At 39.6% G+C, this 27,807-nt stretch overlaps 2 protein-coding genes across 2 annotated transcripts in view; one reads left to right on the forward strand and one right to left on the reverse strand.

The window, feature by feature from the left end:
* LOC124276596 overlaps nucleotides 1-27,807 on the reverse strand; it is a 210,787-nt gene that overhangs the window by 152,843 nt on the left and 30,137 nt on the right. The window lies entirely within an intron of this gene.
* LOC124276623 (mucin-5AC-like) lies at nucleotides 5,913-26,804 on the forward strand. The gene is made up of 4 exons (XM_046712279.1): nucleotides 5,913-6,329; nucleotides 22,743-22,849; nucleotides 24,332-24,527; nucleotides 24,904-26,804. Exons 1-4 carry the CDS (start codon nucleotides 6,230-6,232, stop codon nucleotides 25,722-25,724), a joined length of 1,224 nt encoding a protein of 407 aa, XP_046568235.1. The 5' UTR covers nucleotides 5,913-6,229; the 3' UTR covers nucleotides 25,725-26,804.

Here is a 27,807-nt window from a genome sequence, read left to right on the forward strand (position 1 = left end):
AAAAATCAAAAATAATTAAAACACAATTATTACTTATTCATGACATATAATATACATTGCTGGTTATGAAAAAACATATAAACAAAATTATAAGCGTACAATCGCAAATCAAAAGTGCAATATTGTGTACTTCGGTTTACTTCCCAAGAAACGAAGCAGCCGGGATACCGAACCCAGTCAGAGCGGGTGGGTGTGCACTCAAGTGTAACGGCTGGTTCATTTGCAGCTGCCTTCACGGCTAATTGTGTGTATATATAGAGAGAGATATGTTGGGTTTTGTAAATACATGCTCATTTTTTGTGTATAACATTTTGCAATCAACAGACATCATAACATGTCATGTGTTCAAGTATCACACCTGCCCGTCTGTGTAATTACATAATGTGACAGAGACCGAACTCGGGCCATAAATCAATGCATTTTGTTTATTATGTATAGCCTGATTGGTGTTAAGTTCAAATCGCTTGTGGTCAGTGATAGCAGCTGTGTATTGAATATTGTCATTAGCAGACAGGCAGGCAGACACACAGGTGTCAATAAAACAAGACATTGAGTTTTGTCTGTGACAACGACATATCTATATCACAGTTAGAAATTCTGTCAATGCTAAATAGTGACATTGCTTTTAAGTATCGAACTGAGAAAGTTTCTCGGTAAGAAGAACGTGTGGTGAAATAGACAAATGAAATTATATAAACAGTTAATTTACTGTCATAACATATAAAAAGCTCGCACCTGTGAGATATGAACAAAACATTAGAAAAATAGCTCACACCAAAGCCTTCACCGAATATTCACCCGACAACCGCTTCCAAGCTGCGCGAACCTATTTACTTGCGCACGTGCTATGAGCGCAGCCCAGCTGTTGAAACCCGTTTTCCCCAGAAAAGTCTGGGGAAATTTAGTGAAACGTTTGAACTCCGATTTCGCGCGGTTTTTTTTCATCGCGTTATTTTTCAACTTTATAAGTTGAATTTGCATTTTTGACGATTTGTTTCGGTATGTCCATACCGAAAGGTATCAGAATCTGCAAATTTGTGTTTTACGTTGCATGTGACCTTTAAGCCTAATTCACATGCACAAAATGTACTCATGTGTAAATATACATGCATATGTAATAGTAAATTTACTTTGCGTTCACATTGAATTTATGTAGTGTAAATAACATTGAAAGTGTAAATAATAAATGTATTAGATTGTCTCATTTTTTCTCTGAACTTCAACATTGAAAGATGTTCTCTTATCACTGGCAATGAAGAAGACAAACACAATATCAGATATGTACTGCTCTATCAGTAGGTCTGTCACAAGAAACACCTCTCTGGAAGAAAGAAAGACTGTCTGTTTGGTGGAACGACATGAATAAATCTAATGATGACAAAGACTGTACGGAAATTTTCGAAGGAACAAAGGGGTTTTCGATCTTTTCTGCACACAACTGCGGGATTACTTAAAAGTTAGTGACCAAGCTGTTCGCCAACCTTTGGATGAACGAGTGAAAGTTGAAGAAATACTTAATGGCTTCAACTCCAGAATATAGAACTATGGGAAATGTTTTTGGCGTTGGGAAGTCCATCTTTTGTAAATGCTTTCATGAAGTTTGTCAGACCATATGTGATGTTTTGCTTCCAGAATAATTAACTTTTCTCCTAAATGAAGATGACATGACAAAAGTTACTCACAGTGCATTTTTGCACATGTGGAAATATACATTTGCACCTGGTCCTGACCACATGTAAATTTGCTCCCGGTGTATATTTACATATGTGTGTAAATGTGTTCACATGACACATTTACACACGTATTTAAAGTTTGCTCTTGTGTGTATTTATATATAAGTGTGCAAACAGGTGCATGTGAACGGGCTTTAGACGCTACACTTGGGGTTAAGGGAATCGATAAACGATAACTGTCCGGTAAGTGTTTTTCAGCAATTATCCGATCGTGACACAAACATGTCCTCATGGTCTGATACTGGTTTCAGCGAATCTCATGTCCTCATGGTCTGATACTGGTTTCAGCGAATCTCATGTCCTCATGGTCTGATGCTGGTTTCAGCGAATCTCATGTCCTCATGGTCTGATGCTGGTTTCAGCGAATCTCATGTCCTCATGGTCTGATACTGGTTTCAGCGAATCTCATGTCCTCATGGTCTGATGCTGGTTTCAGCGAATCTCATGTCCTCATGGTCTGATGCTGGTTTCAGCGAATCTCATGTCCTCATGGTCTGATGCTGGTTTCAGCGAATCTCATGTCCTCATGGTGTGATGCTGGTCTCAGCGAATCTCATGTCCTCATGGTCTGATGCTGGTTTCAGCGAATCTCATGTCCTCATGGTCTGATGCTGGTTTCAGCGAATCTCATGTCCTCATGGTCTGATGCTGGTTTCAGCGAATCTCATGTCCTCATGGTGTGATGCTGGTCTCAGCGAATCTCATGTCTCCATGGTCTGATGCTGGTTTCAGGGAATCTCATGTCCTCGTTGTCTGATGCTGGTTTCAGCGAATCTCATGTCCTCATGGTCTGATGCTGGTTTCAGCGAATCTCATGTCCTCATGGTCTGATGCTGGTTTCAGCGAACCTCATGTCCTCATGGTCTGATACTGGTTTCAGCGAATCTCATGTCCTCATGGTCTGATGCTGGTTTCAGCGAATCTCATGTCCTCATGGTCTGATGCTGGTTTCAGCGAATCTCATGTCCTCATGGTCTGATACTGGTTTCAGCGAATCTCATGTCCTCATGGTCTGATGCTGGTTTCAGCGAATCTCATGTCCTCATGGTGTGATGCTGGTCTCAGCGAATCTCATGTCCTCATGGTCTGATACTGGTTTCAGCGAATCTCATGTCCTCGTGGTCTGATACTGGTTTCAGCGAATCTCATGTTCTCATGGTCTGATGCTGGTTTCAGCGAATCTCATGTCCTCATGGTCTGATACTGGTTTCAGAGAATCTCATGTCCTCGTGGTCTGATACTGGTTTCAGCGAATCTCATGTCCTCATGGTCTGATGCTGGTTTCAGCGAATCTCATGTCCTCATGGTCTGATGCTGGTTCCAGCGAATCTCATGTCCTCATGGTCTGATACTGGTTTCAGCGAATCTCATGTTCTCATGGTCTGATGTTGGTTTCAGCGAATCTTACCGATGTCTCAGAGCATATGAACAACAGGTCTGACTGAAACACCGCCAAATCAGTTACCATGGTGAAGCGAGTTATCACCCCAGAGACAGGGTGGAACATCATCTCTCCAGTTGCCCTTACTATGACGTTCTGCCCAATTGGGCGTTTATTGGGGTTTTACATCTAGTTTATATGTGTATCAAAGCGTGTGTTATGTTAACTCGTGTTCGACAGGGGATGCTCAGTGGGAACTCAGGTCTCGTTTCAGAGGTTGCCATCGCACCCTGACATGGTTAATGGGTTGCCATCGCACCCTGACATGGTTAATGGGTTGTCATCGCACCCTTACATGGTAAATGGGTTGCCATCGCACCCTGACATGGTTAATGGGTTGCCATCGCACCCTGACATGGTTAATGGGTTGTCATCACACCCTGACACGGTTAATGGGTTGCCATCTCACCCTGACATGGTTAATGGGTTGCCATCGCACCCTGACATGGTTAATGGGTTGCCATCGCACCCTGACATGGTTAATGGGTTGCCATCGCACCCTGACATGGTTAATGGGTTGCCATCGCACCCTGACATGGTTAATGGGTTGCCATCGCACCCTGACATGGTTAATGGGTTGTCATCGCACCCTGACATGGTTAATGGGTTGTCATCGCACCCTGACATGGTTAATGGGTTGCCATCTCACCCTGACATGGTTAATGGGTTGTCATCGCACCCTGACACGGTTAATGGGTTGCCATCGCACCCTGACATGGTTAATGGGTTGCCATCGCACCCTGACATGGTTAACGGGTTGCCATCGCACCCTGACATGGTTAATGGGTTGCCGTCGCACCCTGACATGGTTAACGGGTTGCCATCGCACCCTGACATGGTTAATGGGTTGCCGTCGCACCCTGACATGGTTAACGGGTTGCCATCGCACCCTGACATGGTTAACGGGTTGCCATCGCACCCTGACATGGTTAATGGGTTGCCGTCGCACCCTGACATGGTTAATGGGTTGCCATCTGCCATCTCACCCTGACATGGTTAATGGGTTGTCATCGCACCCTGACATGGTTAATGGGTTGCCATCGCACCCTGACATGGTTAATGGGTTGCCATCGCACCCTGACATGGTTAACGGGTTGCCATCTCACCCTGACATGGTTAATGGGTTGCCATCGCACCCTGGCATGGTTAATGGGTTGCCATCGCACCCTTACAAAGTTGCTCACGATATCAATCACTGCATTGTCTGGTCCACACTCCAATATTTACTGGTTGCCGTCATTAGCGTGAGGATTGCTGGCCTCATACAACGTTTTTCCACCCAGAACTATCTATGTATACATTATGTACATATACAGTATATGATTTGAGGGGCGGTGGGGAAGCCAAGTGGTTAAAGTGTTCGCTCGTCACTATCCACATTCGAGGCCGCGAATCGACCGATTATCCAGTGGGGTCCGGGGACATGCTCTGCTGGAATCTTGTAAAATAAAATCCTCTCAGGTGCAATTTCCTGCTTTCTGAAGGTAAAACGACTCCATTTCTGTAATCTCCAATTTTGTATAAAATATCATTTTTACCTGCTGCGTTTGACCAATTCTTTTCATGGTTTTCAAATATTATTTTTTGTTCAATATTGTTGCATCTGTACATAATGTTCTGTACTAAACTTTATAAATATTTTTAGACATATTTGTATATATGCAAACCAACTGTTTTGTTCAGTTTAAGTATTGATATACAATAGTTGTACTATTAAATTCAGTTGACCGTCCAGAAACTGCACGTGTAATTTACACCATATACATGATATCTTCAGGTTTGTTCAATATTTTGGAGTCATGTGGATTGAAGGCAACCCTTGTTCTAATTACGTCCTTTGTTCGTTAATTATCATTGGGTATTGCACAATATGCCTTCAGTTTATAGGGTTCCGGATAGCCTATGTCACTGCCATGGATTCCTCAGTTTATTTATTAATGGTTGGTGTAATCATATGTAATTAGGTGTATCATTCTGGTACCGATCATCTATCAGATCTTTGCGTCATTAATTGAGGTGTGGATTCAGGGCTGCGGAGAGGGTATATGACACTGAAAAGAGTGTTATATCAATACTTTGATGTACAAAAAATAATCTGTAAACAGATTTCTAGGGCTACCTACGGCCCTGTTTCGTGTTTCTGAACTTTCTCAGCACCATACAAGTTGCGTTGGTTTCACCAAAGTGGTAAACTATGGAGGTTGATCAGCCACCAAAGTTAGCATCAGAGACCGGCATCACTTCTAACGTTGTTCCCTCACCAAGCTGACACTCCCTGATCTAACTGCTCGACTGGTGGAAGAGGCGTTGAACCCAATTCACTCACTCACTCATTTCATTCAACAATGGCAAATGTGCTGTGTCACTTTCTAACAACGCCAAGGTAGTATGTTTCACGTCAAGCACGGAGATCATTCAAATGCACATTTTTTTAGTTCATTGCGGTTTTCAACACATCTATGACAACAAACTTTTCCCACCGCTGGGGAAGTTGAACAACCACAGGCCCGGAGCGCTGGCACAGTGCCACTGGGGACCCCTGCCGAGTCACGTGACACATTTGCTTATACTTTATACTGAACATGTCAGGTATTGTTTTGAAACAAGTCTGTGTTAGCGTGAGTGCACACGGTCAAAGTTTACCTGAATTCCGTCACGCATGTTTTGTCAGAGCCAATGACGACTCGGGTAGATCTGGCCTAGTTGTTGGTATTTATAGACACGGACAGACGACAACGCAAGCATTCCGAGGGAGCCTGACGATCGAGTGACAACTGCTATCAACAGTTTCTGGCCTATGCTGAATGATAAGGATTTTTCTTGAAAGAAAAATTTGCTGTGGTGAATTCTTATTGAATTTTTGATAACTTGGTGTTTGATTCCGAGCCTGTTTAAGCAAGATCTGACTTTAAAAGACGACTGCTGGTAGACTACAACGAAGCACTTCATCGTCAACAGATTTAAGAAACAACTTTCCAGAAGATTCATTTATTGACCAGAAGTGAAGATCATTTTGAAGAGGGTAAAACGCAGACGAGCAGAGGTGCCAAGAACAATGGCGAAAATTTCTGTGATCATCATCTCGAGTTCGCTGTTGTTCGCTTGTGTTTACACAGAGTCGGTGAACACCACAGACGCGGCAGACAGCTCAACATGTGAGTATTTCCAGTGATCTTGTTGTCAATGGGTACCCGTTATTGTCAGACTATCAGAATCTAAGAGTACTGTGTGACAAAAATGTCTGGATTTACGAAGATTGTTTACGTAACTATTACGCTTGCCTGGGTAAGACTGCACAGGGAAACATAGCGGGACAATCACTCACACACGCTGTCCAGGGTTTAAAATCGGACGTCAGGTCACTGTGAAATGAAGCATCAAGTTAAGATTCGAACACTGAATACCATGCAATGTCAAACGGAATGAGAATACCTAGACACCCAGGTTATTGTTATCACAAACAGCATGTTTCAGGTGATAGTCTCAGATATTTTTGCATTGGTATTTTCGTCATAATTCTGAAGATGGCACCAACTGGACAAACCAAGTTCCAGATTTGTGAACTGTTTAGTATTTGCATACCGTATATATGCCAAATATGTTACTTAATTTTCCAAGCACCTATAATTTATCCTTGATTGCAGGTACTGAAATTCCCCCAAATTGTTATTTTCAACTAAACAATCATAGGTAATCTCTGTCGATTTGGAACTACATCGGGTTCGAATGAATATATATACATTTATGTTAGTGAGATTTCCCTGATGATCGTTGTTGCAAACATTAATTGGTAGAACATGCTTTAGGTAACTGTAATTCTCGGGACATGTGGCAGTATCCCCGTAGCATGTACCGAAGGATGTTTACAACACTTGTATGTACAACACTTGTATGTACAACACTTGAATGTACAACACTTGTATGTACAACACTTGTATGTACAACACTTGTATGTACAACACTTGAATGTACAACACTTGTATGTACAACACTTGTATGTACAACACTTGAATGTACAACACTTGTATGTACAACACTTGTATGTACAACACTTGTATGTACAACACTTGTATGTACAACACTTGTATGTACAACACTTGTATGTACAACACTTGAATGTACAACACTTGTATGTACAACACTTGTATGTACAACACTTGTATGTACAACACTTGTATGTACAACACTTGTATGTACAACACTTGTATGTACAACACTTGAATGTACAACACTTGTATGTACAACACTTGTATGTACAACACTTGAATGTACAACACTTGTATGTACAACACTTGTATGTACAACACTTGTATGTACAACACTTGAATGTACAACACTTGTATGTACAACACTTGTATGTACAACACTTGAATGTACAACACTCGTATGTACAACACTTGTATGTACAACACTTGTATGTACAACACTTTTATGTACAACACTTGTATGTACAACACTTGTATGTACAACACTTGTATGTACAACACATCCCATCCACCCCGTCCGTATTTCATGTCACTCTAATATTTTTAACTATTTCTGTACCGATCTCCTCTTCGTATTCCAGATCTGTTTCTTATTTGTATTTTTTAAGTCATTAGTTTTAGGGAAATGTTTGAAAAAATGATATTTTGATAAAATGAAACACGTTTAATATTTGCATATAAACAATGCTACAATTTTGTTTCATTCCGAAATGAATGGTGTCCATATTTAAAATACCCCAATAGAGGTACCCGGCCTACCTTGCCGGACGTACCCGCTTACCAGTGTATTCTAGTTGCTGAGAACAGAGAACAAAGTTGTGGTAGGTAGGTAAAGTAAGTCATGCGTATAGTCAGAATACCTCACATTACTGTGACCTTGCCATGACCTCTAAGTGACTAAGGAGACGAGTGGCACGCAAACAAACACGAAACTGGAAAATAAGAAACTATGTCCCTCTTTCATGATTGGCTAAATGTATATGTATGAATTTTTAAAAATAGATGATGTATCTGAAATTATTTTGTCCATATCTTACCGCCCTACTTAAAGTAACGACTGTTTTGCAGAAGCCAAAGAAACAAAAAATAAAGGTTAGCATAAACTGCCGTATCTCCACATAAAGTAGATACACTTCCCGGTTGTTTCTGGGGCCAGTTTTTCCTGTTGCGCGTAGAACGGATTGAAATAGAGGATTTCAGTAAAGCAAAGATCTATGTAACGTTTGTCCTTTCTCATTGTATATAAAGATTTAGCCCTTGGTAAATAATGTCGTGATACACCACATGGCTGTGTTATAAATTCCAGCTGTCTTGACAGGAGGCCCTGCTACATAGCGGGGGACTCAGAACGGCCCCTTATTGAAGTACATGTATACCCATTACAGGGCTATAGCCAGTCTAGCAGAGCGGAACCACAATTCCCGTGTCTGAGTTGGAGTATAGGAGAATGTTTTGTTGAAAGATGTTTTCTTGAGAAGTAGTGTATACGTTTCAGCTGTTTACCTGTAATCAACAGGTAGGGGTGTTTTGTGATCATGTATGCAGCGGCAGGCAGCGTCAGAGGTGGGGTTAAGTAGGCTGTGTCAAGTAGCACTGTTCTTTGTAAACAACTGACTGTGTATGAAGTGTTTTTGACACATTGTCAACAGGGTGCAGTCCTGTCAATAGGCTCGTCCCGTTAGTCATCTTGGTCCTCACATACTGATACTGATAGATTACTCACATGAGCATCTATTGGGTCTAATCACTCACTCACTCGGGTTGTCAGATATATCGCATGTTATCTCCAACTGAAGGCATTGTATATTTTCAAAACTATTTTAGATTTTATATGTCATGGAAACGCAGAATTTCCGTATTGTCAAGAAGGACTTAATTGCCTCGTAAAGGATTTTATTAGGGTAATTCCAGTAATAAAGCTTAAAACAGCAGTATATGGGTACCAGGTAGGATGAAACGAAAACACGCTCAATAAGCAGCAAGCAGTACTCTGTGGTGTAATGTAGCCTAGTGGAATGATTGTGTTTTGCTGAGTCAGCAACAGTTCAGCTGTATAACGGCAACCTCTAATTAATGGAGTCTGGGACAGGTAGGCTGGGTGTGGTCACAATGACCACGGCCTCCAAGGTATGGTGACAGACAGTCAGCAGCGTCATGTCATTTTTTATCTGCTCTTGATTTCACTACTGAGAAATGGAATGCTATCGGCGTAAATATATTGTTTTTGTGACCTGCGACTAACGCAGACTAGGTAACCCAGATATGAGTTTGAAGGCCGCGACGGAGGTGTTTACTGATTCGGCGGCCTTGATCCTGTAACAACAGTTATGTAACGTTCAGATGTTTTGGGAGTTGGGCTTGTTGGGTTGTAGCAATATTTCGCGATGGGACACAGGGAATGGGCTCTACGAACGTAAACCCTGTGGAGTTCGAATCCGAACTTTTGCCTGGACGATCCGACACTTTATCCACTATTCTATCCAAATATATATATTTGTCAACATTGTATATTAACTCACACACAATGAAATATATCGGGTCCATAAAAACAGGTATCGATCTGGAAAACTCTCGATCTATATTTGTTTCGTTAACAAAGAATTCACAAATATTAGCATATCTCTGAAACATCAACAGCGTAGTATTGACAGTTTGTATTTGATATACGTCAGGAAGATATAACATTAGATAATATCATTATATTAGATTATTAGTTGATATACGTCAGGAAGATATAACATTAGATAACATCATTATATTAGATTATTAGTTGATATACGTCAGGAAGATATAACATTAGATAACATCATTATATTAGATTATTAGTTGATATACGTCAGGAAGATATAACATTAGATAATATCATTATATTAGATTATTAGTTGATATACGTCAGGAAGATATAACATTAGATAATATCATTATATTAGATTATTAGTTGATATACGTCAGGAAGATATAACATTAGATAATATCATTATATTAGATTATTAGTTGATATACGTCAGGAAGATATAACATTAGATAATATCATTATATTAGATTATTAGTTGATATACGTCAGGAAGATATAACATTAGATAATATCATTATATTAGATTATTAGTTGATATACGTCAGGAAGATATAACATTAGATAACATCATTATATTAGATTATTAGTTGATATACGTCAGGAAGATATAACATTAGATAACATCATTATATTAGATTATTAGTTGATATACGTCAGGAAGATATAACATTAGATAACATCATTATATTAGATTACTAGTTGATATACGTCAGGAAGATATAACATTAGATAATATCATTATATTAGATTATTAGTTGATATACGTCAGGAAGATATAACATTAGATAACATCATTATATTAGATTATTAGTTGATATACGTTAGGAAGATATAACATTAGATAATATCATTATCTTAGATTATTAGTTGATATACGTCAGGAAGATATAACATTAGATAATATCATTATATTAGATTATTAGTTGATATACGTCAGGAAGATATAACATTAGATAATATCATTATATTAGATTATTAGTTGATATACGTTAGGAAGATATAACATTAGATAATATCATTATCTTAGATTATTAGTTGATATACGTCAGGAAGATATAACATTAGATAATATCATTATATTAGATTATTAGTTGATATACGTCAGGAAGATATAACATTAGATAACATCATTATATTAGATTATTAGTTGATATACGTTAGGAAGATATAACATTAGATAATATCATTATCTTAGATTATTAGTTGATATACGTCAGGAAGATATAACATTAGATAATATCATTATATTAGATTATTAGTTGATATACGTCAGGAAGATATAACATTAGATAATATCATTATATTAGATTATTAGTTGATATACGTTAGGAAGATATAACATTAGATAATATCATTATCTTAGATTATTAGTTGATATACGTCAGGAAGATATAACATTAGATAATATCATTATATTAGATTATTAGTTGATATACGTCAGGAAGATATAACATTAGATAACATCATTATATTAGATTATTAGTTGATATACGTCAGGAAGATATAACATTAGATAATATCATTATATTAGATTATTAGTTGATATACGTCAGGAAGATATAACATTAGATAATATCATTATATTAGATTATTAGTTGATATACGTCAGGAAGATATAACATTAGATAACTTCATTATATTAGATTATTAGTTGATATACGTTAGGAAGATATAACATTAGATAATATCATTATCTTAGATTATTAGTTGATATACGTCAGGAAGATTTAACATTAGATAATATCATTATATTAGATTATTAGTTGATATACGTCAGGAAGATATAACATTAGATAATATCATTATGTTAGATTATTAGTTGATATACGTCAGGAAGATATAACATTAGATAATATCATTATCTTAGATTATTAGTTGATATACGTCAGGAAGATATAACATTAGATAATATCATTATATTAGATTATTAGTTGATATACGTCAGGAAGATATAACATTAGATAACATCATTATATTAGATTATTAGTTGATATACGTCAGGAAGATATAACATTAGATAATATCATTATATTAGATTATTAGTTGATATACGTCAGGAAGATGTAACATTAGATAACATCATTATCATTAGATTATTAGATTATACGTTAGGAAGATATAACATTAGATAATATCATTATCTTAGATTATTAGTTGATATACGTCAGGGAAGATATAACATTAGATAATATCATTATATTAGATTATTAGTTGATATACGTCAGGAAGATATAACATTAGATAATATCATTATATTAGATTATTAGTTGATATACGTCAGGAAGATATAACATTAGATAATATCATTATATTAGATTATTAGTTGATATACGTCAGGAAGATATAACATTAGATAATATCATTATATTAGATTATTAGTTGATATACGTCAGGAAGATATAACATTAGATAACATCATTATATTAGATTATTAGTTGATATACGTCAGGAAGATATAACATTAGATAACATCATTATATTAGATTATTAGTTGATATACGTCAGGAAGATATAACATTAGATAATATCATTATATTAGATTACTAGTTGATATACGTCAGGAAGATATAACATTAGATAATATCATTATATTAGATTATTAGTTTATATACGTCAGGAAGATATAACATTAGATAACATCATTATATTAGATTATTAGTTGATATACGTTAGGAAGATATAACATTAGATAATATCATTATCTTAGATTATTAGTTGATATACGTCAGGAAGATATAACATTAGATAATATCATTATATTAGATTATTAGTTGATATACGTCAGGAAGATATAACATTAGATAATATCATTATGTTAGATTATTAGTTGATATACGTTAGGAAGATATAACATTAGATAACATCATTATAGTAGATTATTAGTTGATATACGTCAGGAAGATATAACATTAGATAATATCATTATATTAGATTATTAGTTGATATACGTCAGGAAGATATAACATTAGATAACATCATTATATTAGATTATTAGTTGATATACGTTAGGAAGATATAACATTAGATAATATCATTATATTAGATTATTAGTTGATATACGTCAGGAAGATATAACATTAGATAATATCATTATATTAGATTATTAGTTGATATACGTCAGAAGATATAACATTAGATAACATCATTATATTAGATTATTAGTTGATATACGTCAGGAAGATATAACATTAGATAATATCATTATATTAGATTATTAGTTGATATACGTTAGGAAGATATAACATTAGATAATATCATTATATTAGATTATTAGTTGATATACGTCAGGAAGATATAACATTAGATAATATCATTATATTAGATTATTAGTTGATATACGTCAGGAAGATATAACATTAGATAATATCATTATATTAGATTATTAGTTGATATACGTCAGGAAGATATAACATTAGATAATATCATTATATTAGATTATTAGTTGATATACGTCAGGAAGATATAACATTAGATAATATCATTATATTAGATTATTAGTTGATATACGTCAGGAAGATATAACATTAGATAATATCATTATATTAGATTATTAGTTGATGTACGTTAGGACCAGGAATGCAACTGTGATGATGAATATGGATCTGTTTGATGTTCTAAGTGTTATTTTGAACTTTCTTGTTTTAAATGCATTAAATAGAATAGGTACAGGGACAGTCTTGTAAAGCCCTGAAACACGTGTAAACCTTTCGTTGTGGCCGTAGCACGTGGTTGTTGTGTCGTTCCTTCACCTGGTGGCCGGTATTTTATCGGGGGTTACTTCGTTGTATTTCGGGTGCTCTGCGAATCTTTTCTTTTGTTTAACTCGGGTTCAATCTAGTCAAATCTTGACTACTGCCAACTTAGGTTAAATAAATCCTTTCAAATTTTAATCACAGGAATGCGCGTACGTAAGTCATGACGTAATTGAGTGATTCCATTTCAGAAGCGCAGATCGGGTGTTGTTTGTGCTTAAGTAATTGGTTTTTTTTTAGTGGATGTTTAAACCGTGATTGTATTCACCATACAGGTAGCTGTAATATGAACGTACAGCCATGCATTCGGTGATAAGCGCCAGTGATCACCAGGCCACGGATCAGGAGATATCCACAACCGGTGTTTGTCCTCATGGATTTGTTTGTGTCTCTTCAAATAAGAGACCCAGGTTACAGTTCGCTCCAAAGATGCCTTCCTTTAGACGTGTCAGAACCCTGGTATCGTGGGTTCGAATCCCAAGTGCAGGCCTTGTCAGCTCCAGTTCTGATATCGGCGGTCGTTTTGATCTGTAAATGGGTAAACCGACGTACAATGGTTACATCTATTCATTACGTAACATAATATGACAATACATGTTCACACTTTTAAGGGTCAGTGTGCGTTACGCGAATAAAAAATATTACGTATATGCACTTCTGATGTTTGAGGGGTGTATGCAGGGGTGCGCATCCCCCCTTTTTTCCTGAAAGTTTATAAATGACCATTGAAACTAAACGGGTAAAAATGAACAGTACATAATACAACAAGACACTCATTACCCGAGGAATTGAGAACGTGTAACCGTGCACGTGTTCGACCCCCAATGATGAAGATGTTGATTAATTTGAAGAGTGCACAGATACAGCTATGTCATCACGAAGCCTGTACAGGAGGAAGGACACATGTGACCGTTATGTGGCCTTGCATCAGAATTACTTTTACACTGGAAGTGTCAAGTCATCGACTTCATGTTGAGATGACCACTGACGTGTTACACAACTCCATCACATCCTCGTCAGCACTCACAGGTGGTCAGCTCACCTGCCGGGGACCATCTCAAAACTCAGTTACACAATACAATGACGGAACTCAGACCTGTAGCATTAGAAACTGGCTTCGCGTCGCGGAAATCATACAGTATTTGATGGTGTTTGATAATGATAGTAATAGCCAATTTGTATTACGCTTTTCCCAGCACAATTTGATGTTCAAATCGTGGTGATGGGAGACGTTAATGCTGTTTAACGCCACAGTCCGCATCTTTCCAGCTCTCAGTTGATCATCGAGTTTGGACTTGCCAAGCCTGTGACTGAAAGCATGAACATCGGTATCTGATGACGCGCAACCACGCAACGTATAAGCCCTTACGACATGCATGTGAAACTTGCAACCGCCTCCATCCCAGAATCCCCGGCATAACATGTTTGGTACTGATGACGTATGTTGTCTACTTCCGCTTCCGTCTGGGGGGATCCAGGTCGATATAGACAGGTTGTCTGCAATATCATAAAACCAGCCACGGGAGGTAACTCTAATTCGTGAAGTCATGAACAGGGTATGCCTGGGCTGCAGGTTCTCGTTAGTGTAGCGTGGTATCGGTGTGGATGTCACCACCTCCCTTCAGCCGTATGGGACATTAATGCTTGAGAAAGGTGTTATATATGAACCATATTTGCTTGAAAATGGTGCTGACATCAAATCGAAATGGCGCTTCAATAAATGTAGAAGCTGAAGTCTTGGTATATCGTGTTCATAATCAGCAATCCAGCACGTGTAATCTTTGAACGTATATATTACAAAATGTCATAAACCAATAAGTCAGTTACATATTTTTTCTGATGTTCTCGCCAGAAGGGTTACCGGGGCTGAATTGGTCCGATATACCGTGCTTTTCCTAAAAACTGACCTAAGTGAGAGTCGGGTTGTCAAAATGTGTTCTCTGTCGAATGGGCCTCACTGTGTACTGATTTGGCAATAATTCACAGTCCCCGTGAAACAGTTGTAAAACTCATTCACCCAAGCACCCAGTTCGGTATTAATGGTATATTCATTTTAAGGTTAGAACGTTTGATATGGTCCCTGTTAGCTGTTCCTCTGACAATCCGTCCTGATAATGAGGATGTAATACTATGTTGTGGACAGGTGGGAGATACAGTGGTTGGCCCCTCCACACTGTATGTTACATAATCTGACAATTACCAGCTAATGTTGTGTGATGGTGATCGTAATACGGTGTCTGACGTCGGCAGGCGAGCACGTCTGTTGCTTACATTCAAACAGGAAAATATTTTGTGACAGTTATCTGTCGGTGTATAATTACTGGTCGGTGTGTGATTACTGTGTATGATTACTCTATATGCCGCGGTCAGCTGTGGACATTAGTAGACAGCGACGGGCAGGTGCGCTGGTGTCGTAATTGGCAATGTATAAATAGATGGCTAGCGTTGCGGAAGCGTACCCTTCTTTGTGTTTAGCCTTTGTGTTTGCTGGTTAGGAAGTAATTTGATAGGTTTGCTTTTAAGACGCAAAAAAATATACTTGAAAATTTGATACTTTTGGTTCTGAATTATTTGTTTGTGCTAACATCCTATTCTCAGTGAAATATGAGAATATGTTTCGAATTATTCATATGTATTCCTTCACTTAAGGTATATAACCCGTTCAGCGGTATATAGAGTATAGTAACTGTATTCTGGTCATGTGGCTGACGTATGCGATAACCGAGTTATGACATATGTTGGTTGGGACGGTCTCAAGCCCAGTGAGCGATAACTGTCTCAGTGGAGCATCTTGTTCAGGACACAGCGGCTGCTGGCCAAACACTGGTTACAGGAACATGCAGGTGAGATAAGGGCACTCATTAACCTATTTGTTGCAGGAAATGTATATTCATTTGAAATATATATAAAACTAGTGGTTTTACTCTGACTTTAGTGGTTGATATATTTGTGTTGATATACCGTGGCTCTTGTATGTAATCAGGGATAAAGAGTTCAATGGAATTCAAAGACTTGAAATTCGGATCAACAGACTCAAGGTTAACGTTTCACGTGCTACACAAAAGAAGACTCTATTTTATTTGTTGGAATGAAAATTGTGTGTGTGTGATTATATTTAGAACAATCGTTTTTCCCAATTCATAGTCAACAAACATGTTTTATGAGCACCACAAAGCTATTCATTTTCGCTAATAACACGAATTTTTGAAGTTTAGGTGTTTATAAACAGAGCTTTCAGTTTTATCACCAATGGCAGCACATTATACCTACCGGGTCATAGTTGTGAACAAACAATTCATTTAATACTCAACCCCAGTATCCAGGGGAAATAGTCTGAGTTGAAACTCTTGTCAAATGAGAGACAATACGATTCAACAAGAGCCTTGTATAGTCAACACGAATAAGGCAGCACAAACTTTTGTCAAATGAGAGACCATACGATTCAACAAGAGCCTTGTGTAGTCAACACGAATAAGGCAGCACAAACTTTTGTCAAATGAGAGACAATGCGATTCAACAAGAGCCTTGTGTAGTCTTCACGGATAAGGCAGCACAAACTTTTGTCAAATGAGAGACAATGCGATTCAACAAGAGCCTTGTGTAGTCTTCACGGATAAGGCAGCACAAACTTTTGTCAAATGAGGGACAATGCGATTCAACAAGAGCCTTGTGTAGTCTTCACGGATAAGGCAGCACAAACTTTTGTCAAATGAGAGACAATGCGATTCAACAATTAGAGTCTTGTGTAGTCTTCACGGATAAGGCAGCACAAACTTTTGTCAAATGAGAGACAATGCGATTCAACAAGAGCCTTGTGTAGTCTTCACGGATAAGGCAGCACAAACTTTTGTCAAATGAGAGACAATGCGATTCAACAAGAGCCTTGTGTAGTCTTCACGGATAAGGCAGCACAAACTTTTGTCAAATGAGAGACAATGCGATTCAACAAGAGCCTTGTGTAGTCTTCACGGATAAGGTAACACACACAGAGAGACACGCACAACAGCGTCACTCGCGTGCACAGGGCGGCGTCATTCCCAATTGTGACACCTCTCATGAGGAAGTTCGATTATCTCTGATAGTAATCATTTATTGATTCTATTTATCATAAAATTGTGGTTTACCAGATTTCCTTAATTGTTTGTGTATGAACTAGCGATTCAAAGCGCGGGACATCTACGGTAAGCAACATGCTGAAAGCTGACAGAAGTCATTGTGCTATAGCCAAAACATTTAATGTTTCACAGTTTGAATACATGATTGAATGGTCCGAAATCAGGTTGTGCCAATTCGAGCTCAGAAATCGTCTACATGCCCTCGTGTTGGGGAGCCCCTAACAACTCTTCATACTGCCAACGGACGCCAATGTGTAACTTGGGGTTTCATATGAACCCCGAATCAGTTTTCACTTCTTGATAGGCGTGGTCGCGTTCAGCGACGTCGATGTGAAACAAACCTGAGACAGATTACATATGTTTAGGCAGGTGTTGCTTGACATGTAAACCAGCATCTATCGCTTATCGTGGCCAATGAAAATGACGTCGCTCAGTGAACGGCGTCCTCACACATCCGGGTCACACAGGATGGTTGTAGGCTGTTTAGCTAAGCACTCAAAATACCCATGCTATATGGATCATGCCTGGACCAGACAACCCTGTGGTGTTGTATGAAGGGATCAACACCATGATGGATCCATCACGCCATCAACCACCCACCGAGACTCACCATCTGATCCATTAAGTCGCCCCATACTAACAGCATAGTTTGGTGGGGCAGATCCCAGCCGGAAAGCATCACGGGTCACAGTACAATCAATCAACCAATCAAAAGGATGATATTGCAGGTATCGCTAGTTACCTTCCATGACTTCTTTGATTGACATTATAGAAGTCACGGGACGAACAATATTGAAAAAACTTTCGTCAGTGCGACGTTTCGATACAGAGTCTTGTCCCGTTGCCTGTATCGAAACGTCGCACTTACGTTGTTACCCAGAAAGGGTTTATTCAATACTACTGTCCTTGGGTGGTTAGTTTGAATAATGGCGGTCAAAATGCGCCGTGATCTTGCCGACAACCTGATCCACTAGGACGCACATCTATGTCAACCCTGTATCCCCACAGACGGAAGCGGAAGAAGACAACAATCGCCATCAGTCATGTTGCATGTTATTCCAGGGGATAGAGGCGGTTCCAAGTAGGGGCGACATGCGTTGCGTGACTGCGCGTCATTAGAATGTATCGTGGTATAGGGCGGCATCACCAACCCCCCTCCATATCGTGCCAGGAAGGGTCAGTGGACAGTGTAGGTACAAAACACTGACACCCTCTGTTGACCAGTTTGGAAAGCGTGTGGGGCGATGTGTTTACAGTCAACGGATAATGTACAAAACAGAATACCAACATGTATGTCAAGGCACAGGCAAATTGTAGCGCAAATAGGGCTGCGCAGCAAACAGAAAATGACCAGGCTTTCTATACGCGAGCAAAGACTGGTCATTTTCTCTTTGTTGCGCAGCCCTATTTGTGCTACAGTTTGCCCACGGGCAGGGAAACGAATGCCTCAACTTCACAGGCCGCCGACCAAGATGGTTGAACTCGGCCAGGCGCTGCAAGAGGAGTCGGAGAGACTCCCTCAAATCAACAATAGAGACAGATACCAGTTGCCATGAATGAATGGTTGGCATATCGTGGCGGTATTACGTACTACTGGGATCGACTCCCTCAAATCGACATAAGAGACAGATACCAGTTGCCATAAATGAATGGTTGGCATGTCGTGGAGGTATTACGCACTACTGGGACAGACTCCCTCAAATCGACACTGAGAGACAGATACCAGTTTGCCTTGTTGGTTTTGAATTGTGAATGGTTGACAAATCGTGATCCAATCATACGTCACTACTTGTTGTAATGTGGCCCCTATTTGTTAATTATCAAATTACAGCAACTATTTATGTCTCCTACTTACAATTTTTGAAAAGGTTATTTCCGGGTGTCCCCTGTCCTTTTTAAAGAGCATAGATGAAACCACGTTCTCAAGTAACTGTTGACTAAATGTATACTGACGTACAATAGAAAGTGTACACCTGAGCCCCGTTCCTCAAAGCGATCGTAGCGCTGCGACAGTTGTAAGTCTATGTTAAAGTATGGGAGTTACGATCATCTTAGCTCTACGATCGCTTTGAGGAACGGGGCCCTGGTGTACTGGGATGACTTTACCAGAACACAACGTAAATATGAAAAATATATTGTACAAACATCATGTACGTGTTGCTAAGTCACCAGTTGTGTTCTTTCAGTTTGTTAAAAGTTCAGGGTTTCCCAAAGTTTTGACGAAACATGGTCATATGTCAATCGGCACTATACGCTCACTGAACTATTGTATTCATGAGCGGTATCACTGAACTATTGTATTCATGAGCGGTATCAATGAAATATTGTATTCATGAGCGGTATCAATGAAATATTGTATTCATGAGCGGTATCACTGAACTTACGTACTTTTTGAGAAGGACAATTTATGGGAGAGGCATCATACATCAACAGACAGTGCAGACAGTTTTTCTCTATTTCTGTATTTCTTTTTATGTTGCATGCATTGTGTCTCAAGTGGTATTGATGTCTACTTGAAGGTATACGTATGGTGTATTGTCCCCCCTGTTTCCCGTAATCTCTTGAAATATTTCCTCTGTTCGTAACACGTTTTAGATGCTTTTTGTACCTCGTGATCTGTGACCTCGGTTACCCAGCGTGTAACGTTCACTGATGTGATTTGTACCTCGTGATTCGGCTCTTTTCAACCCAATTTGTACAACCACCAAGACCTTTCTGTGGCCAGTTGTGACCTCGGTTACCCAGCGTGTAACGTTCAGTGAGTGATTTGGGTTTTAAGCCGCTTTTAACAATGTTCCAGCTATATCACGAGGGCATTACACCAGAAATGGGCTTCACACATTGTACCCATGTGGGGAACCGAACCCGGACCTTCGCGTGACGAGCGAACGCTTTAACCACTAGGCTACCCCACCGCCCCGTGGTACCCTGTTACCAAGCGTGTGAGGTAGAATGGAGAAATAATGCACCGGATAATCGAGGATGTGTCACTGCCTCCTTAAACACCATCTTTCAGACACCTGACCAGACACCTAACCAGACACCTAACCAGACACCTGACCAGCCACTGCCTTGCCACACGGATGTGTGAAGATACGCACAGTTCCGTTGGTATCTGAGTAGTCCCCGACAAGAGATCATCTGACTTGATGTAGCTACCTGTATTGGCTGGCTGGTATCCATGCTCTCCACTTGACCCACTTGATCTTATTTATCATGTCCTGTTACGTTGTATTTAAACACACTCTACAACCTTGGTCTGTCGTATACCATCAGGGCACGAAGCAGGACTGCCTCACTCACCCATCGTATACCGCCAGGGCATGAGGTAATACTGCCTCACTCACCCATCGTATACCGCCAGGGCATGAGGTAATACTACCTCACTCACTCATCGTATACCATCAGGGCACGAAGCAAGACTGCCTCACTCACCCATCGTATACCATCAGGGCATAAGGTAATACTACCTCACTCACTCATCGTATACCGTCAGGCACGAAGCAAGACTGCCACACTCACTCATCCTATACCATCAGGGCATGAGGTAATACTACCTCACTCACTCATTGTATACCATCAGGACAAGAGATAACATTGCCTCACTCACTCATCGTATACCGCCAGGGCATGAGGTAATACTGCCTCACTCACTCATCGTATACAGCCAGGGCGTGAAGCAAGACTGCCTCACTCACTCATCGTATACAACCAGGGCAAGAGGTAATACTGCCTCACTCACTCATCGCATATTGTCTGAGCCGTGTCTTGGCTGCCGCATATACACGCGTCACGCCGTAGATTTATTATTTGCATCTTATTTTACTTATATTTCCATCTGTGGGTGCTGTCTACTTAGATCTAATCATTTCCTGAGTTCACCTTTGGCTGACTTTGTGGTACTGAAATATATCAGTGGTAAGTTGACCTGCTTACAACGACCAGCTCACGGTAAAACAACGCTGTTCACGAAAAGTACTCGATGGGTGATCCCTTGACTCTTGAGGACTTGACCCACACCGGCGCACGTGTAGCACGTCGGTGTCTCCTTAGGCAAGTGAGTATTTGAAATAATCCTGTGCTGATGCAGCAGGGAATGGGTACCCAGTGGGTGAGATGATAATGGGACTATTTTAGCGTGTCACATGCCACATGTCACAGGCAGAGAATCACAAATCGTGTGTACACTACGTCATTTAAGGGGGAATCTTATTATTCTTACAATCATCATCATTATCATTGTTATAATCATCATCATTATCATTGTTATAATCATCATCATTATTATTGTTATAATCGTCATCATTATCATTGTTATAATCATTATCATTATTATTGTTATAATCATCATCATTATCATTGTTATAATCATCATCATTATCATTGTTATAATCATCATCATTATCATTGTTATAATCATCATCATTATCATTGTTATAATCGCCATCATTATCATTGTTATAATCATCATCATTATCATTGTTATAATCGCCATCATTATCATTGTTATAATCATCATCATTATCATTGTTATAATCGCCATCATTATCATTGTTATAATCATCATCATTATCATTGTTATAATCATCATCATTATCATTGTTATCATCATCATCATTATCATTGTTATAACCATCATCATTATCATTGTTACAATCGTCATCATTATCATTGTTATAATCATCATCATTATCATTGTTATAATCATCATCATTATCATTGTTACAATCGTCATCATTATCATTGTTATAATCGTCATCATTATCATTGTTATAATCATCATCATTATCATTGTTATAATCATCATCATTATCATTGTTATAATCATCATCATTATCATTGTTATAATCATCATCATTATTATTGTTATAATCATCATCATTATCATTGTTATAATCATCATCATTATCATTGTTATAATCGTCATCATTATCATTGTTATAATCATCATCATTATCATTGTTATAATCATCATCATTATCATTGTTATAATCATCATCATTATCATTGTTATAATCATCATCATTATCATTGTTATAATCATCATCATTATCATTGTTATAATCATCATCATTATCATTGTTATAATCATCATCATTATTATTGTTATAATCGCCATCATCATTATTGTGTGTTGCAGCCTCCCGACTAAGGCAGGGCGACCGCGAGTACTGGACTGAGTGGTACGACGTGGACGACCCAGTGAGCGGCGACGGCGACTACGAAACGGTTCAGTCCATCACCAGGGTGGGTGTTGAGGGTGTTGTAATCCATGTACACCGACTGGGAATTAAGGGTTGATATAACGGTAGAGTTTCACACTCATGTACCCCGACAGTGTATTAAGGTTTGATATAACGCCTGTAGAGCTTCACACTCATGTACCCCGACCGTGTGTATTAAGGGTTGATATAACGCCTGTAGAGTTTCACACTCACTTAAATTGGTCGCGCTGCCTATTACCTGAGAAATAATTAGCTATTTATTCCCTTGGGGACCCCTATAGCCTTAATATGGTGAGTCGTCACAAGACATTGTGTACTCCATTGTCTTACAGCCCCGCCCCTTTCCAGTCACTCTAGCCACAGTTTGGAGTTTTAGTCAAACGCGTGATACTTGTAACTAATGGATGAAATAAGCCGTTTCGAATTTTTCAAAATGGATCAGTTTTCAAATCCAAGTTAGCGATGATCACGTGTGTATATAGAATTACAATGATACTCCGTCGTGTATTTCTGATCGCGTGCATATACACCTACATAACTGCAGCTAGTGACTACAAGCTATATCTGATCCCCGACACCTACATACCTGCAGCTAGTGACTACACGCTATATCTGATCCCTGTCACCTACATACCTGCAGCTATTGACTACACGCTATATCTGATCCCTGACAACTACATACCTGCAGCTAGTGACTACAAGCTATATCTGATCCCTGACACCTACATACCTGCAGCTAGTGACGACAGGCTATATGTGATCCTTGACACCTACATACCTGCAGCTAGTGACTGCAAGCCATAACCCATCCCTGACACTTACATACCTGCAGCTAGTGACTACAAGCTATATCTGATCCCTGACACCTACATACCTGTAGCTAGTGACTGCCAATTATATCTGATCCCTGACACCTACATACCTGTAGCTAGTGACTGCAAGCTATATCTGATCTCTGACACCTACATACTTGCAGCTAATGACTGCAAACTATATCTGATCCCTGACACCTACATATACCTGCAGTTAGTGGCTACAAGCTATATCTGATCCCTGACACCTACATACCTGCAGCTAGTGACTGCAAGCTATATCTGATCTCTAACACCTACATACCTGCAGCTAGTGACTACAAGCTATATCTGATCCCCGACACCTACATAACTGCAGCTAGTGACTACAAGCTATATCTGATCTCTCACACCTACATACCTGCAGCTAGTGGTTACAAGCTATATCTGATCCCTGACACCTACATTCCTGCTGCTAGTGACTACAAGTTATATCCGATCTCTGACACACCCACAAACATGTTTACATTAAGTCACACTGCCAATAAACCACATATGACTGGGACTGACACAGGCAACTATACGCTCGCTGATATCGGAATTATTTTTAAAAATCGAACACGGATATAGCACGACCACGCGTTATCCGTGAGTGTTTGTCTATGGGCTCAGCTTTTATAACTATGTGAAGTATAACTTTACCCCATTTACAGGCTCTGAGACGGAATATCTGCCCATCAACTCACAGAATCACCAGAGCTGACTGCGATGTCGACAACGGTGACGTCGACGACATCGTGAGGGAAGACAGTCTGGCATTGCCCTGCTCCACTGCGGGTCTAGCCTGCAGGAATAGTGACCAGACTTCCAGAATATGCAATAACTACAGAATAAGATTCTTCTGTCAGCGTACGTGCCTTTATGTTGCGTGAATACTTATGTTTCTCTCTATGATATTTTTGTGTGAATTCAAGTCTGGATGCCTAAAGACTGTCCTGGGCCCCATTGGCATTTGAGATATTTTTACATTATGGTAAATAAGATTTTTATTTTGGGGACTAAAAGTCAGTCTAGCTCCTCATAATAAATTCCGTTGTCCCCAGCAACATAAGCTGGTTGTAGGAGGCGACCTACGGTAACAGCGGGTCTGGCTCGGGAACTTGGTTGTTGACATGTCTATATTGACATGATACTTTTCTCGATTTTTACGTTAAATATTTGGAATATATCTCATAGCAGTAGCATAAATTCGTGCAAACTCTTCATCTCCTCTCCGTGTTTTCAGCACTAAACAGGGTCCACACGGAAGGAGACACGACACAAGACGAGGACGAGGAAGGGAATGGTACAAGACGTGTCCCCCGATTTGACATGCGCATTTACATCGTCCTCGCGGCTATTCCGGTCGTCATCTTCCTGTTCCGTATTTGCTGGTCGTTCACCTTCGAGAAGCGACGTCGCCGGAACAGACGCTGTACGCGTGCGCGACGTCCAGCTCAAGACGAAGAGGCGGTTCACCCGGAAGTGTTTCTTCCTCCGCCGAGCTATCAGGAACTATTTGGCTTGCATGGAGGGCCTTTCTTGTTATCTCGACATTATTCTTTGTGCAGAAAGTGCAAATCTTCCCAATGTGGCATTTTTAGGGACAGACATTTGACAAATCTTGACTCTGAAACCTCTAACGAATCTCTTTCAACTTCATCTGAACATGAGCCGGACGTCATGATAACATCAGGAACCACGTCTTCATCCGCGGGGTCTCCGTCATCTTCGAGATCGAACTCGCTCAGTGAAAGCTTTTCTTCCGAAAGCAGTGCCTCCACAACGAACACAGACGCCGAGGCTCCCACCTCTCAAACAGTCCAGCCTGCTCAGTGTGACTGCCCTTGCCATAAACAAGCACCGGAAGTCAGTGTTTATGACAATCCCGCATATGAACCGGAAGTAGAGATACATAATGGCCGGTCATCACGGATGCCGGGGATGCATTTGCCTGTATTTTCTTTAGTTAGGTCCACATCTGCTTCCTCTGTGGAAGAAGCCCCACCTCCAACTTACAAGGAGGCTTTGAAAATATTGAAACTGAAGAAAAAATTCTCTCGTTGAAACACTGTTGTTTGTTCGTCAGAAACACATGCGGGCATTTCCAGCTATCTCGTATAGATATTCAGGGCTGGTCCTTGAAATATGAAAACTCCAACTGATCACGTGACTACTCGTCAAAGTTACATCCTTTCGTGAAATCCTACAGCAAGGGGAGATAACTATTTATGTAGATAGATGACAGTAATATTATAATGTTGAACTGTATTCGTGTATCTGTTATATCATTGATATTATGTTTGTGTTGAGAGTTGCTCAAGATAGTGTACACTGGGAACTTCAACCAGACAATCCTTCACTGACCTCCCTTTATACAGTATCACCTCTCATTATCAGTTCATGCGTGGGGCATGGGTAGAAAGTTTCCCAAGTATATATGTATATCGCTCTTTACTGTTCTCAGTTGTGAAGGAAACTCCTAGTTCGTGGGTCGATGCTGACACTGGGTTTGCCTGTCCCAGATGAACATTACCTTTGAAGGCGTTGTGCTTCCACTACGACGATGTAGAGCTAGCGGTGTATATCCCAGAGAAAGGTCTGCGGATTAAAACCGGAATCACACGTATAAATGTTTGAAACAAGAGAATGTCCACGTTGTAGAGCCGTGATGTTCAAAAGAACTGCTACACGAACATGACTTTGAACTGTGTACTTTGAACTTTGTACCTAGACTGAATTACAGGCGAGGCCAGTGAGACACGTAAGGAAGATCCTGTGTGACCCGTGACAAAGCAGCGTGTATCTTGTTCTTCTGCTGCTGGGAAGTATGTTGTTACGAGATATGTTGACGTGATGCTGTGACGTCAAATTGAGTTTCTCCCTTCGCCCCGGAGTCACTACACCAGGGGAGATAACCTGTATCATCCAATGTCACCATGCTTGTTTTTCTGAGAAATTGACTTATTGTTGGATCTGTTACTCAAAGTAGAGGCAATCAAAACCACAAAACTGTGTATTTCCTGCGGAACCCGTGATTACCATACTAATAACAACAGTAATAACGCAATGTGTTAGTTTGCTATTGACGTCATGGACAGCACATATTATGTCATCCTTGTTTAATAAAATACACCAAATACTGAATGGATATTGTGTCGTATATATGTTGTAGTAGCAATGTACATGATCCATTCTGAGTCCGACATAACTGCTTGACATCGTCAGCATCAATCTCAGCACTCGGGACGTGAATCAAGTAGATATCAAGTAGAAACATAGCCTGAGTTAACCGGGATTCGAACCCGGAACCACAGGTTAACGTGACAATGTATAACACTCAAGGAATGCTAAAGGGGGAGTTTAGATGATATTAACAAGTCGTTCAACAAATAATGCCTCCAATATGTCAAAACACGACGATTGGGTAACTCTTGTATGTCATCTGGGTCTTGTCTTATCCGTCGTAGACTGTTTTGCACTAGGGTAAATATAGGGTGCAATGTGCAACTACATTATCTCCCTTAACTCGCCAGGATCAGCCGTGGCTCGCACGTTTTACTGCAATCACATAAGTAAACTGTTGGTGCAGAATTTTCTCCAGCAGTAACTGGAAAACTGATGAAAGTGATAAAACCCAATAAACTCAATTTCAATGCACTCATATTGACCTATGAATATAGATTATATACACCTATATATGTGGCTGTCCATATTGTCGAATACTTTCATACTTTCAAGGGCAGGTCAGAATTTCCAGTGGTTCAGATACGGTCGTCGTGAGGCTCTAATTTGATGAAGCTACACTATAAGTCTTCACTGTTTGTTGTTTAACACCGCACTACGCCTTCAAGGTGGCGTTAAAAATCTAATCTGGAACAAGTTATTTATGTTCTGTTGCGCCAATCATCAATTCTTCTCTACCAGAGACCCAACTGTGGTAGTAACCAACATTTACTGGAGCAGAGGCCCACTTGTGGCAGATGCCCGCTTGTGGCAGTAGTATAGTGTGTATGGGCCGATCCCAGGAGAGAACATACTGGTTCTACAACAGAAAATTCCACGCCAATAACCGCTGTTTAAAGTTAGTTCCACTACAAAAGTGAACGGGTATGGTTAATCCGTTTTTAACGCTTTTCAAGACTTTCAA

This window comes from Haliotis rubra, unplaced genomic scaffold (genome assembly GCF_003918875.1).
Source record: "Haliotis rubra isolate DU_JTF1 unplaced genomic scaffold, ASM391887v1 Scf1052, whole genome shotgun sequence".
NCBI lineage: Eukaryota > Metazoa > Mollusca > Gastropoda > Lepetellida > Haliotidae > Haliotis > Haliotis rubra.

Bases quoted from the DNA above. Each gene is read 5' to 3' on its own strand.
- LOC124276623 (XM_046712279.1), top strand. From the start codon at position 6,230: ATGGCGAAAATTTCTGTGATCATCATCTCGAGTTCGCTGTTGTTCGCT. The intron at 6,330-22,742 runs GTGAGTATTTCC...TGTGTGTTGCAG, and splicing joins CGCGGCAGACAGCTCAACAT to CCTCCCGACTAAGGCAGGGC. The intron at 22,850-24,331 runs GTGGGTGTTGAG...CCCCATTTACAG, and splicing joins CGGTTCAGTCCATCACCAGG to GCTCTGAGACGGAATATCTG.